This window comes from Nannospalax galili, unplaced genomic scaffold, assembly GCF_000622305.1.
Source record: "Nannospalax galili isolate Female #2095 unplaced genomic scaffold, S.galili_v1.0 scaffold63, whole genome shotgun sequence".
NCBI classification, from domain to species: Eukaryota; Metazoa; Chordata; class Mammalia; order Rodentia; family Spalacidae; genus Nannospalax; species Nannospalax galili.
Genome location: NW_008355272.1, coordinates 10,319,895 through 10,334,160, shown reverse-complemented (window position 1 = coordinate 10,334,160; position 14,266 = coordinate 10,319,895). Strand labels below are relative to the sequence as shown.

At 45.4% G+C, this 14,266-nt stretch overlaps 1 protein-coding gene across 1 annotated transcript in view; it reads left to right on the top strand.

Annotated features, from left to right (window-relative positions):
• Fam169b (family with sequence similarity 169 member B) overlaps positions 1-14,266 on the top strand; it is a 79,552-nt gene that overhangs the window by 57,818 nt on the left and 7,468 nt on the right. The window contains exons 6-8 of the mRNA XM_029555686.1: positions 2,895-3,077; positions 5,403-5,534; positions 10,588-10,691. Of these exons, the coding sequence (XP_029411546.1) occupies positions 2,895-3,077; positions 5,403-5,534; positions 10,588-10,691 (419 nt within the window). The remainder of the gene's footprint in view (positions 1-2,894; positions 3,078-5,402; positions 5,535-10,587; positions 10,692-14,266) is intronic.

Here is a 14,266-nt window from a genome sequence, read left to right as displayed (position 1 = left end):
ATTCACCTATTTTCACTTAAGAATATTTAATTTAGGGGCTAGAGAGATGGCTCAGTGGTTAAGAGCATTGGCTGCTCTTGCAGAGGAGCTGGGTTCAGTTCCCAGCACCCACATGGCAGCTACCAACCATCCATAACTCCAATTCCAGGGAATCCAACACCCTCTTCTGACCTCCATGGGCACTGCAGAACAGGGGTACACTTACATACATGCAGGGAATACACTCATAGACATAAAAAATGTTTAATTTACAAACCAGAATCATCTGGGACATCATGCTTCCTCCAGCACTTCCAAAGGTATAATATATCAGTGCCTAAGGTACAAAAATAATTATATTGGTTTTCCAAATTTGGAACTCACATCAAGCACTACTTTTTCACTTCTATCCCAGTAGTGAGCCTTGAGCTACTCCAAAATAAATTCCAAAGTTCAATCTGCTCTGTTAGGACAGCTTCCATTTATTGGGGAGTTACCAAGTTGCTGAGTCTGTGATAAGGACTTGGCATTTGGTATTTCAGTTTATCATCTTAAAATCATAAAGGAGATATTACCTACCTTCAATAAAGTACCTGATATATGAGACAAATTGTTAAAAAAAAATGTGGCAGATTGCTTAATTTCCCTGTTGAGCTTCCCGGTTGAGCTGGTGCTTTTAACGACCGCAGTAGAATAAGCCTCTTTAAGAACAGAGTCTGTTCAATGTTTCTTTTAAATAAATCAGTTTTATTCTTGAAAAAGTAGAATTAACTTTACCTTTGCTTGATCATAGTCCATTCCAATTCCATAAGAAGACAAAAATCCTAATGCCTAAAGTGTAAACAAAACCATGAAACTGAATAAATCAATTTGTTTCAAAAATTTTTGTCTATATTGATAAGGGATATTTTGCATGCGCCTGCCATAGTAAGTTGTACTTTTAACTTACTTATAATATCATAACAAAATGCTTTTGTTAAGGTTTGAGAATTTTGGAAAAATTACAATATTGGGAGTACTATATAATATGTGTGAATATAGGATAATTCTTACTGTACTTTAAAGTGTAATAATGAAGTATTATAGTCAGTCATGGTGGTGCACATCTATAATCCCAGGAGGCTGAGGCAGGAGGATCCTGAGATCTAGGTCAACCTGGGCCACATAGTAAGACTTTGTCTTAAAAAACAAAACAAAGTAAGCAAACTAAAAGTCATTATAAAACAATGGTTTCTATGTGTTTTCCTTTGTTGTAAATAAAAATTTTGCCTTTGTTATCTTAAAAAAATATATTCCTATATATTTTCTTCTTTTTAATTCTGTGGTGAATGGAGGTGCATCTTTATTTAAATTTAAACTTTCTTAGCTTTAGAAGATTTCACACTAGGATGAAGCTGTCCTCCTTTTAATAGAAATTGAAGACAAACAAATTGATAATATCTTTTCAAGTAGGTTGAAGCTGAAGTCTCAGATATTTTTACAATGACTGCCTTCATTGGATTGTGTTTCCTCATTGGACGTAAATTATCCACTATTCATTCATGGCATAAAATAATAACTTCATTTAACTAAAAGTTCTTTCAGTTGGCACTTGGGGCTGGGCTCTGCTAGATGGTTTTCTAGTCTTGGTGGGCTACATGTGTGTCTATTGGAACCTTCTTGTTAAGTGGTCATGCTTCTTGGGCCAACTAAAGGTAGAGTGGGTTCCTAGAACTCCCAGGCCACATTTCTTTCATGATACCAGGCTGGCCTATACTTGTTTTTGTGATGGATGATAGCTATCTGAGAGAGAACTTGAGGTACACTGAACCATAGGAGGCCTAGGCTCTGAGTTGGCATCCTGTCTGTCATGCTGCTTCATTCTGTTGCTAAAGCAAGTCACAGGCCAGCCTAGACTGAAGGAGACAGGAACAGATCCCATCTCTTGATGGGCAAAACTTCAAAATCATACAGAACGGGGTGTGGATGTAGTAAGGGAATCACTATGGCCAGTTTTGGGAACAATTCTCCACAGTGGTATGTATCTTGCAATTCAATCCATCAGATTAGAATCTGTGTCTTTTTTAGGCTTGTGAAGCTATCTACTTTCTGAATCTTGGCAGGGACAAGCACTACCTCTCCCAGTAGGAGCTGAGCACACTGCACATTCGTTCTTCTGCCCTATCGTGCCTGCAGCTTAGGCACCTGGGCACCGAGGAGTGAAGAAGGTGGGTTAGCAGGCTTGATGTAAAAGTAATGTTCTGGGTCTGGTGGTAACAGAAGTGATTGACGCCCCAGGCCAAGTTCTTGTTGCAGAAACAGCAACCATGTTGGTGTTAACATTGGTTACAGTAAAGTTCAAGGTGGAAAAGTGGAGTGGGCAGGGTGCCAATACAGGCCTCACCTACTCAGCCACAGCAGTCCCTGAAGCTTCATGGGAAGCAGGGTGTGGTAGGGTCTATGCACTTTGCAGAACTGGATGCTGTGAGCACTTACTGGAGTTGACTGAACACATCTTTACCTAGAGATGGATCTGGTTGGTTTCCCAGTTCACATGTGATCTGGCTTCACTTATGCAGGGGAATTTTGATGTTGCCTGGATAATCCTCTTCAGCTCCAAGGGTCTCCATAAGGAGAGAGACCTGAGAAGACTGGGTCCATGAGGCCCTGGCTGACTTTTCATCTCAGTGCAACAGTCTTAGTCCATTTCCTGTGCTTGGAGCCTTACCAATGTGGCTCTTTGAAGAAAACAGTTGGGTCAGTTGGAGAACTTGTATTTTGGAGTGATCTGGCATCTTATCATCTATTATTTAGTTTGTGAAACTAATTCTGCTCTCAGGTGGTACCAATGACCCTGGCTATGCAGGGGACCCTCCAGATTTAGCTGGGTCACCATCCAACCCTGGGAACAGCCTGTATCTCTTGCTTTCTTGCAGGCAGCCTGTGTGGCAATGGCACTAATGCATGCTACCAGCTACCTGTCTTTGATACTGTGTTTGTCAGGAAGAAATGCCGTCGACAAGGCCTGGGGACAGCCATGCTGCAGGACTTTTGTGACACTTTTCAAGAAGAAGAGGCCCTGGGGGTCAGTTGCCCAATTTCTCCTACCATGTATCAAGGTAACCCCAACTTGTGTCCCATGTGAGCATTTGGGTAATGGTGACTAATAATACATGTGCATCTTGGCAGCTCGAGGGTAGGAGGTTCTCAGAGCTCTCTGGGTAGATGAAGGTAGATACAGGCCTTGGCTTCTCCTCCTTCCCCCAGCTTTTGCTTAACTAGAGATGCCTCATATTTGATCTCACAAAGGAAACCTTTCCCAGCCTGAGAAATCACAAAGGAAAACAGCTGACCACATACTTTCCCTCAAGTGCCTTTAGTTGTTTCATTGTATTTTTCAAGCCCTCCAGCTGTTGTTAAACTCTGGAAAGCCTTTAATTTCTGCAGAGAGCATGCTGGAGGCTTCCTGCATGGTGGAGCTGGCTTTTGAGTACTGGGGAATTCAGAGGCCCCAGGCATTCACAGTCACATCCCCAGAGCTCTCTCTTCATTCAGGGTTCGATCCTGAGACTTGGAGTTAGCTGCTCTACCCAGTGCAGGCCACCTCAGGCTCCCAGTCCATCTTGTCAAAGGAGCTGAGGAGCCTGTTTGTTTCCCAGGTGGGCACAGGCTGCAAAGACAGAGCTATCCCAGGGCCCATGTTGCAGATCCCTGCCATTCCTCCTCTGTCTCTTCCTACAGAGAGAGACCTGAATGTGCCAACTCTGGATTATACTTCTGTTGGGGATTCAGTCACCCTCAGGCCCTAAGAGCCTTTAACTGAGGACAGTTCTGCCTTCCTCCCGCCCTGTACCGCTTCAAGTCCTTTTTTAGCTGCACCCCTTTCCATGGGATGAGAACTCTGTAGACCCAAGTCGATGTACTGAGCTGTGCCTACTTCTCCTTCTACACCTGGTCAGAGTATCAGGGCCCCAGAATGCCTGTCACTGCCTACCAAGAGCCTGTTTGTGCTTTAACCCTGGGTCTGTGCTTGGGAGGGTGACCTACTTGTATAGCCTTGAGCTCCAGGACATCTGTGGCATGAGGGTGGGTGTCTTCACTGTGTACACAGCCCCCTTGAGGGGTGGGTGAGGAAGCAGGGCAGCAGGAGCACGGTGGGCTGCAAGCTGGAGTCACTTCTGGTAGTGCCACACTCCAATGAACAACTCCAAGGTATCCACAAAGTCTAGAGTTGGAGCTGGCTTTCCCTGATAAGTAAGATTTGTCAGGCTAGGAGGGCAGGCTACACCCAGCATTTTGTTGGCTTGTTTCCACCTGTCAGATAGCATTGCAGTCAGTGGATATTCCATCTGTGCTTTTGCCCCGGGCCTACAAAAGGTAGGACAGTGCTCGCTGACACTCCCATAGTGACCCGCAGGCCAGAAGCAACTTCCCATTTGTCTGGTGAGGAGGGTAGGGTGATGCTGCTGTGTGAAGTGCTTATCCAAGAAACTTGGGCTTTAAAATCTACCAGCTTTCTGGGGCTGTTGGGATTCCAGAGTCTCCAAGGATGAACTGAAAGCATCTGTGTGAAGGGAGCACCTGGGGGAGGGAGCATGTTGGAGACTGAATTGTATCTCCCCCAAATTCATATGTTGGCTGTATTTGGAGATAGTGTGCCCTTAATGGTCATTAAGGTCAAATGAGGTAATAAAAGTGGAGGCTTAATTCAAAAGGACTGGCACCCGTCTAAGATGAGTGACCTGAAGGATGCACATAGACATGGCCATTTGAGGACACAGAGAAGACACTCAGGAAGTCCAGGAGGGAGGCCTCAGAGCAAACCAACCTGAGGTACCTGTGTTGTAGACTTCTGGCCTGCAGAACTTTGAGAAATCAACTTGTGTTGTAGTGCTGGCTCTCTGTATCTGGGGATTCCAGTTCTTGAATTCAAACCAATTGTGGGCTGAAAACATGAAAAAAGTTGCATCTGTGCTGAACCCATATAGGCATTTTCCCTTGTCATTATCCCCTAAACAGTATGTTCTAACAGTGATTGACATGGCATCTACATTGCATCAGGTGCTGAAAGGCATCTAGAGGATGGAAAGTTCACAGGAGGATGGATGTAGGGTCCATGGCAATGCTGTGCCTGACTTTTATATAAGTGTAGCCTCCTTGGATTTTTATATCTATATCCGTGGATACCAAGAGATGGCTATTTTGTAATTACAGCCCTAGAAACCCTGTGTTGGATAGATGGATGGCGTGGGAGTGGGAGATGAGCAGGGAGGATGCTGTAGCCCTGGGAGGTTGGTGAAAGGGGTTTAGTGCAGCAGAGTCTGAGCAGTGAGGTGGGGGTGACTGCCAGAGGAGCTGAAAGCAGCTGTGTGTATGCCCCAGAGAGAGCTGGCTGGGTGAACCAGTCCATTTAACTGACTCACAAGCACCTCTCTCCCTCCCAGTCCTCAGGCAGTTCCTGCTGGCCTGTCCAGCTCATCGAGGACGCCTGTGGGAGGTGGAACCCCCAGGGGCCTGGGGCCAGAGAGCCAACATCTGGCTCAAGGTTTATCTTCAGGAGGCAAGACTTCCAGAAGGTGAGTGGGGTGGAAATCTGCTCTTGGGCCTAATTATCCCTAGTGTTTATTCTCAGCTGCCAGTAACTGGGACAGTTTCACTTCCATTGATTGAATTTGATTAATGTATATGTTATTTCTGTTGAATTTGTAGCAGAGTGAAGGAGGGACTGAAGTGGCTGGGGGGCATTTGCTCCTTTTTAGTTTCTCCTTCCTGACTAAAGCAAACCTTCTCATCCATCCGGCTCAAACGCTCTCTCAATTTAGCAACTGCAAGCTCTCTGAGACCAAGGGTCTCCCTTTTGTTATTAGACTAGTTCATTTAGACATCTAAGAAGATCATTTCCCTCTGTTCCTCCGTGTGGCTGAGGATTGGGTGAAAATGTTATTTTGAGGGGGTAACATATACCCTTGGTTGAAAATTCAAACCATGCTTAAAGGGTTGCTGTGACAAACCAGTCTTCTGTCTCTCTTTCCTGTGCAGGGTACACACAACTACCTAAACAGTAATGTGAAAATCATCATTTTGTGTATGTGTGTGTGTATATATGTGTGCATGTGTGTGCGTGTGTGTGTGTTTGTATGCGTGTGTGATATGTATGTGTGTGCATATGTAGGACAGAGGTAGATATTTGGTGACTTCTATCATTTTTCCACCTTATTTTTTGAGACAGGGTCTCTCAGTGAACCTTGAGCTCATTGATTAGGTTAGACTGCCTGGCCAGTGAGCTCCAGGGATCCTCCTGTGCCCCTGCCCTAGTGCTGGGGCTGTAGAAACACACCGCCCTGCCTGGCTTTTATGTGGATGCTGGGGACTTGAACTCAGATCCTTATACTTACACAGCCGGCACTTTACCGACTGAGCCAGCTGTCCAACCCCTCATCTTCTCATTATTATTATTATTATTGTTTTTCTTTATTCTTTGAGAATGTCAAACATGTACACAATGAATTACGATCATATCCACCCCCATTTCCTCCTCTAACTCCCCCTGAACTCTCCCGACATGTCCCTTTCCTTTCATGTCCTCTTAAAAAAAAAATCTTTAAAGTTTATTTCCCCCTGCATCCAATTACTACTGCATGTGTGTGCATGAATGTGGGGCCATCCACTGGAGCATGGGCTGTGACCCCAAAGAAAGATGACTGTCCCCTCCCCAGCTACCATCAGCTTCCAGTAGCTCCTCAGCTAGCAGTGCGGCCTTGTGAGTTCCTCCCCCATCTGTGCTGAAATTTTGACTGTCTTGATCTTATGCAGATATCCACAGCTGCTATGGGTTCATCAATGCAATCGCCTTCTTTTGCTTAACAGCATAGTATGATGCCCTTCAGATGTACTGCTGTTTAGCTCCCTGTTAACCGTGGTCTCTTCAGTTATGGGTGATTCCAGACAGTGCCCTGGTTTGTCTGTCAGTGGGGTTTGAATAGAGGAGGGGTCTTTGAGGGAGCAACATAGAACTTTGATGGCAGGTCCCCAGGGGAGGGAGGGGATGAAATGTGGCCAGAAGGGAATGCAGAAGTCTTGTCCAAGGATTTCCAGGTTGCTTTCTGACTCTCCCATGGGGGGAAGATTGCACATTGCAGGCTCCTAAGCTTAGGTTCCATGTAAGGGCCCAAGGAGGCTGGGTCGGGCCCTGGATATTACAGGCCACACTTGTCCCTGGGAGACAAGGTTCCAGCAGTTGACATTTACTGCCTTAAGTTAGAGCACTGCCTTTTCTTCTCTTCTGGGATGTGAGACCCATCAGATTCATCTGGATGTTTCTACAGCTGTAGGTGGCTCATTAGGGGCCTATGGCCTGAGGTATAGGCTCTCTCGATGTGGGTGACTGCCTTCCCTCAGGTGGTGACAGACAAGTAAGTGCCTGGGAGTGTATTGATGATAATAGTGATAGGTTTTGCTTTCATGGTGCCTTTCAGCTGGAAGGCTTAATGGATCCTTACAGATACTAATGGGGTGACCAAGTACCAGGGAAGGAGGCAGTGGCAGGGTTGTGACTGTGATCCTAATGAGGCAGTTAAGTGACTTGCCCTGTGGCATTGCGTTGGGAGTGAAGTGAAGCCAGTCCACATCCCTGGGCATGGAGCTGGCCCGCAGCATGGGTTTACAGATGAGTTTCATAAATGAGGCTCACGACTTTGTGCTTGGACACGCAGCCATTCCTTGACTGGGACTGAAATGTGAAAATTGAGCTGGCCGGAGGGCTAGGCAGGGAGGAGGATGTTTTGGTCTAATTGGGGGGATGGCTTCCTCCCAGAGAATTCTACTGGGGGTTATTTCAAGAGCTGGGAGTCTGTGTGGCCCGGACAGAGGAAGCTGAGCTGGAAATCACATGCCAAACCTGTCACTTTAATCCCCTCGGAGAGTCACCAGCTCCTACTTTCAAACAGTAAATGATAGAATTTTCACAGAGTATGTTCCAGAAGCCTGCTCAAGTCCCTTGAAGGAAGAAGGGTCATCATTATAATTAGGCTATAATTATATTACTAAAACTTTGTAAGTTTTGAGGAAACAAAAGATTCTAAGAGTCTTTTCACTCCTTATAAGTCCTGGCAAATTTCTAGTGTCACCTGTACCTTTTGTCTCCCCAGGACGCCCAGGCACTGGGTGAGCCTTCAGCAGATCAGCTTTGTCTTGTGACTCATGTCAGTTATACTGACATTCCTGGGGTTTTCCAAGTTGGTGAGCAGGGGCTGAGGACACAGCAAAGATCAGCAAAGATGCTGGCCATGTTCTGCTTTTAATATGTTTCTCTGTTCATGGAGATGAGCAAGTGTTAGCCGGCTAAAATTTCTCACAGGTCCCATATGTTCTGGAATGTTCTCTACCCCAGGCCATCTCATCAGACCATTTAATTTCAGTCTTTAATTAGCCAGTGGTTCTTGGAGTTGGTTTTTTTTTTTTTTTTTTTTGACTTGTTTTCCAATTCTAATACTTGCTCCTTTACTTCTCTTAAAGGGTCCCTACAATTTCCTATGTGGTAGAAATGATACTGTAAGCAAACATCCCAGTGGAGCCAATTGCTTCTAACTTTAAAGAAGTCTGGAGCATGTACAGTATTTCAAAGGGAAAGTCACTTGGGTGCCCTGCAAATGTTTTAGAATCTATTTTTGAATCAGTCTCATTTGTGGACTAGGTCTTTTAAAGTTTGCAGTCCTGGCTGTTGATAACATCTGTGGCTTATAATGACCCTGAAAATACTTAGTTTTTTTCAGACCTTTTGAGAGAAGTTTGTGGGAAATTTCTTTTTTCCCTATACTCAATTACTTAAGAAGCCTTTGAAATCTGACCAATAGGATCATAATTCCATCTGATGTGATTTCCCAGTCAGTCTGCACATGCCTGAAGTTTCTTTACTGGAGGGAATGAAATTGGATATGTCAGTCATGAAATGTTCTTTTGAAAAAACAAATGTTGCTGGAGGTAGGAAATAATTGCATACTGTTTTCAAAATGTTTTTCTTTCTAAAGGCTCACAATTTTGTTTTCTTTTTCCAGATGAATTTATCATGGGTTCCCTTTTCAGCCGCAGAAAAAAATTTTTTCTTCCACTTACATTTATTTAAAAAAGAGAGATTATGTATAGAGATGTGAACAACTGGAGATGGGGAGGGGGCCCTATTTTCTAAAAGTCTGAGGCCCAGGAAACTGAAGCTCTAACTTGTTTCAGCTTGTTCTCATGAGCTGTACATTATACAGCACAGCAGCAACAGCAGTTTTGTGATCCAGTGTGCTTGGAAGTGCAGAGCCAAACCAAATGCTGCAGGTTTTTTGTTTGACGCTGTTCTTTGGCAGGTTTCATGGCTCCCCCTAGTGGCCACTGTCATGCATTACAGTCCTGGATCGCTGTGGGAGTCTACCATTGATTTGTGTGTATGTCTGGTGTTTCAGTATACTCATCCTTTCAATTAATGCAGTCACTAAAAATTATTAAACAATTGGTAGGAACAATTTCAAGTAAATATTTGATTGCTTCTATCATGAATTGTCCAATAGCACATAAAATAACAGGAAAAATAGAAAATTGAGAATAGATTAATCCTTTTCATCCATACATCCATATTTTCACGTATTCTTTCATTATTTCGTTTGAGATGAGCCAGTTGAATAGTCAGGTGCTTTCTTAGGAATTAGAGAGTAAGAAGATGAGGCTGATGAGGTCTTTGAAGTCATTTACAAACAGTCCATGGGCAGCTACTCCTACATCATTTAAAAACTGTATTAGAGAGAGCTAAAGTGTGCTGGAGTTGTTTTTAAGTGTTTAGAATTGTATTTGTCAATATATACATCTTGTTAATATATACAGTTCTGTAAATAAACTTGAAATTTTACTTATAGATAACAACTAAGCAATGTATTTGTTATTTAGCCAAAAAAATGCATTACATATCTATTTTTAGCTCAAATTCAATGTGAATTCTCCCCCACCCTCCACCCCGCTTCAGGAGCTGACTCCCTGGACCCACACAGATTTTGGGGGTATAGGGAGGCATACAGTAGTACAAGAAAGTCATCTTTCCAAACTGGTACTGATTTGGCAAGAGGGGAAGAGGCTTAGTTAGCATGGTGCTTTGGCCTCTTTTGGGAGAAACATTGGCATCGAGCAGAGAGGACCTGGGAAAATGCTTGGAGGAAAAGATCACAGTCCCAGCTGGGAAACCTTTGAGTAGAGCCACCATTCTGACACTCCTGTGTCTCAGACTGGACTCAAACGTGTTATGTTGCTAAGGATAACCTTGAACTTCTCACTCTTCTGCCTCCACCTCTCACGTGCTAGGGTTACAGGTGTGTGCCACCACACATGTTTATTTGATTCTGGAGATCTAACCCAAAGCTTCATGCATGCTAGGCAAGCACTCTACCAACTGAGCTACATCCCCAACCCCGAACCACCACCTTGTGTCCCCTGACAGGTGTCCTCAGGGGAGAGCACTGTAGCAAAGGTCAGAGTGGGGAATCAAGGAGATGGAATGGGGGCGAAGCATCAATATGTTGGGAGAGGTTCTGGTATGTTACTGATCTTGCAGTTGTCCAGCTGTTGGAGCCCCACTGTTTATCCTTTTCTCTTGCTTAGGGAGCATAGCTCAGCCTGGATGTACTGGAGAGGACATGAGCAGGCCCAGGCAGACGTTACAGGATGACCGACTTGTGCAGTGTGATCATGGAGAAAGCCACAAGGTAGAGCAGTGGTGTGTCATCCCATGGCCTTCCAGTCTTTTCTGTGATCTCCTTGCCTTTGTTTAGTGACACTTCCTGGCAGCTCCCAGTGCCCTAGACAACCCAGTTGTGGGTTCCTCCCTGACAGTGAGCCATGTTGGTGTTGATTTATGTTTAAAGTCTCCATGTCATGGGAGGGGTGAGGAGATGGGGTAAGAAGAGGCCTTTGTAATTAGACTTTTTGTGGTCTTCTCTCTAAGCTAGACAAGCATGAATGAAGCCAAAATGAAACCAGGAACACATGGGATTGGCCTGAGCCTGGCATCATTAAGGAAGGAGTGAAAAATATGAATTTCAAATTTGACCACAGACCAGCCTCTTTCAGGCAGAACACAAGCAAGACAAATTTGTCCTGCTCTTTTCTCCAGCCTCTTAAGCCCTGGTCTGGAAAATAGAAGATGGCTTTAGGTTTTTGTATACTCCAGAGGAATTACGGAGTGAGGTCTTAGGGAGAAGGAAGGATACTGAATATTTCATAGTGGCTTCTTGCTCAGTATTTGATAAGATTTAGAGTTTTCTGGAAGTCAACTCCGAACATATGCCCTCACAGGGTAATTGGATGACATCTGACCTTTGGTATTGATGGGTCTTTGCTCTTTCCCAAATCCCCAAAGAGTCAACTTTTTTTTTTTTTTGAGACAGGGTCTTCTTTTAGGCACAGCTGGCCTGGAACTCAATATATAGACCAGGCTGGCCCATCTGCCTTTGCCTCCCGGGTGTGAGCCTTTTCTCTTTCCATTTAGCCCCCTTCTACTTTCATATCTTACTTCTTTTTGTGTGTGTGATCTAATGAATTTCATTAGGGTTGCTCACAGAAGCATGGGTGAAGGGTTATTTACAGGAGCAGAGGCACCCTTCCATTGGCTACACCACTGAAGAAAATGTCTCCTTGCCGTAGCGCAAATACTAACTGCCCATAAATCTTCAGGGAGGGCCAGGGCCTTGTGAACCCCTCCCCCCATTCCATGACAGCATACAGATGAGCTCAGGCATGCACAGGTCTTGTGCAGGTGACCATAGCTGCTGTGAGTTCAGGACTGCAGTGGCCTTGTGGTACCTGGAAGACAGCATCCCGCAGCATTCTACCTGCTCCTCCAGCCCTTACATTCTTTCTGCATCCTTATCTGTGATGCTCCCTGAACCTTGGAGGCTTGATAGAGATGTCCCATTTATGGCTGAGCATTTAACAGCCACTTAATCTTGGTACTTTGACTAGTTATGAGTCTCTGCAGTCACCACTGACAACTGCTAAAAGAAGCTTCTCTGAGCAAAGCAGGGATCTATAGACATGACATAATTAGAAGGCAATTTGATGGGGACATTGTGTCCACTTAGCAAAACAACAGTAATAACTTCCCCATTAAGGTCTAGGAACTCCCCAGCCAAAGGCTTTTGACCAGGTCAACAATACACATGTGAATTCTCTCCAGTAGAGAGGACCTCAAATTCAGTTAGAACGTGGTTGACCATAACAGAATTGACTGGCCAGTCAGTGAGTGTTACGCACAGGGTCCACAGCTGAGTAATACTATAAGTGACAGTGCTCCCCCAGCGGCCTGCATAGCACCATCTGACATTATGAGGGCTAGCCACCAGGGAGGAAACTTCTAGTTTCAGCTTGATTTCTCTGTGTCCTTTGGCCAGAGCAGGTGGTGTCTTCAGCAATTCATAGGGAAGTAGTTCACCCTCAGCACTGGGATTTTTACTGAATAACTTATGGCTTCTGGGTGCAGCTTTATCTACCCAAGTGGGGTATCTCTGTTCAAACTAGGCTGGGGATGTGGCTCAGTTCCTAGGGTGCTTGCCTAGCAGGCATGGAATCCTAGGCTGGATCCCCAGCACTGCATAAACTGGGTGCAATTCTGTATACCTGTAATCCCAGCACTAGGGAGGTGGAGGCCAGAGGATCAGGTCATTCTTGGCTTCACAGAGTGCTTGGACTTCATTAGACCCTGTTTAAAAAAAAATAATGCTGGGCTGGGCATGGTGGTCCATGCCTTTAATCCCAGCACTTGGGAGGCAGAGGCAGGCAGATCACTTTGAGTTCAAGGCCAGCCTGGTCTACATAGTGAGTTCCAGGACAGCTGTGGCTACAGGGAGACCCTGCCTCAAAAAGAACAAAAAGACCTCCTTCTGCTTCCCTGGGCCTGCAGGACCTGCCTCAGGCCTCTCTCCTACCCACAGGCCTCTCTCCTGGGCAAGTCCATTGCGCCCTCCGTGCCTTGACTCCCCCAGCCTCATTCACCCTCCGATCTCCCCCTCCACTCTCTCCTTATAAGGACAGCTGTGGCTACAGGGAGACCCTGCCTCAAAAAGAACAAAAAGACCTCCTTCTGCTTCCCTGGGCCTGCAGGACCTGCCTCAGGCCTCTCTCCTACCCACAGGCCTCTCTCCTGGGCAAGTCCATTGCGCCCTCCGTGCCTTGACTCCCCCAGCCTCATTCACCCTCCGATCTCCCCCTCCACTCTCTCCTTATAGTTTGGGTCGCGCCCTCCGTGCCTTGACTCCCCCAGCCTCATTCACCCTCCCATCTCCCCCTCCACTCTCTCCTCATGGTTTGGGTCCTGCCCCATTCTTTGTGCTGGGGCTCCAGACACCTGGGGAACCAATATTGCTTCCTGATCCTTTTCATCCAGACCAACTTAGTGCCTTCTCTGGGCCCCAGGAGCCCTACTTTTGGGCCTGGCCCTGCGCTCACATCCCTCTGCTTCCTTGGGCCTGCATCACACACCAGCCTCTTTCTGGGAGGCAGGGCTGACCTTTCCCCTTCCTGAACCTTTGCATCCAGACCAACCCAGCTCCTCAGTACAGTCCCCTGGAGTCCTTGGGGCCTCTTCCCACCCCATCTGCCTTTGCAACTTTGGGTGGCATGGCCACCAGCTGCCCTAGACCAGCATCTTTCCTGGGCCAGGCTCCAAGGCCAGTCCAACTCCCAAATTCCTGAGGCCAAAAGTGTCCCTGGAGGGATCCAGACCTTAGGAGAAAGCCCAAAAACATCTGACCTTCATCTGAATTGGGCCTCTGTGGGAAATCCTGAAGACAAAAGCAATCTGGACACTCCAATATAAAATCAAAAGAGAGGACTGGAAGCTTAGACAAACCAGCTTTTCATACCCCCAAAGTAAACCACAAAGACAAATAAAGTTCACAAAGAAGCAGACCTAAACTTGAAGGCCTGAGTCTCACACAAGAATCAGAAACTACAAAAGAAATTCACATGTGAAAATCACAGAGAAAAAATAATAACATGAAAAACCAAAATAACATATCCCCACCAAATACCAATAGTCCTCTAGAGGAGTACAGTGAGAACCCCCTAGAGATAATGCAGGACATGGAACTCAAAGAACAATTATAAACATGAGAAAAGAATTTAGTGAATTTAAAGAACACACAAAAAGAGAAATCAAAGAACTGAAGGAAGATAGGGATAAACTTCTAAATGAATTCAGAAAGGAGTTAGAAATATTGAAGAATACTCAGGCAGAAATGAAGAAGCAAGTGAAACACTCAGTAAGTCAATTAGAAACGATAGG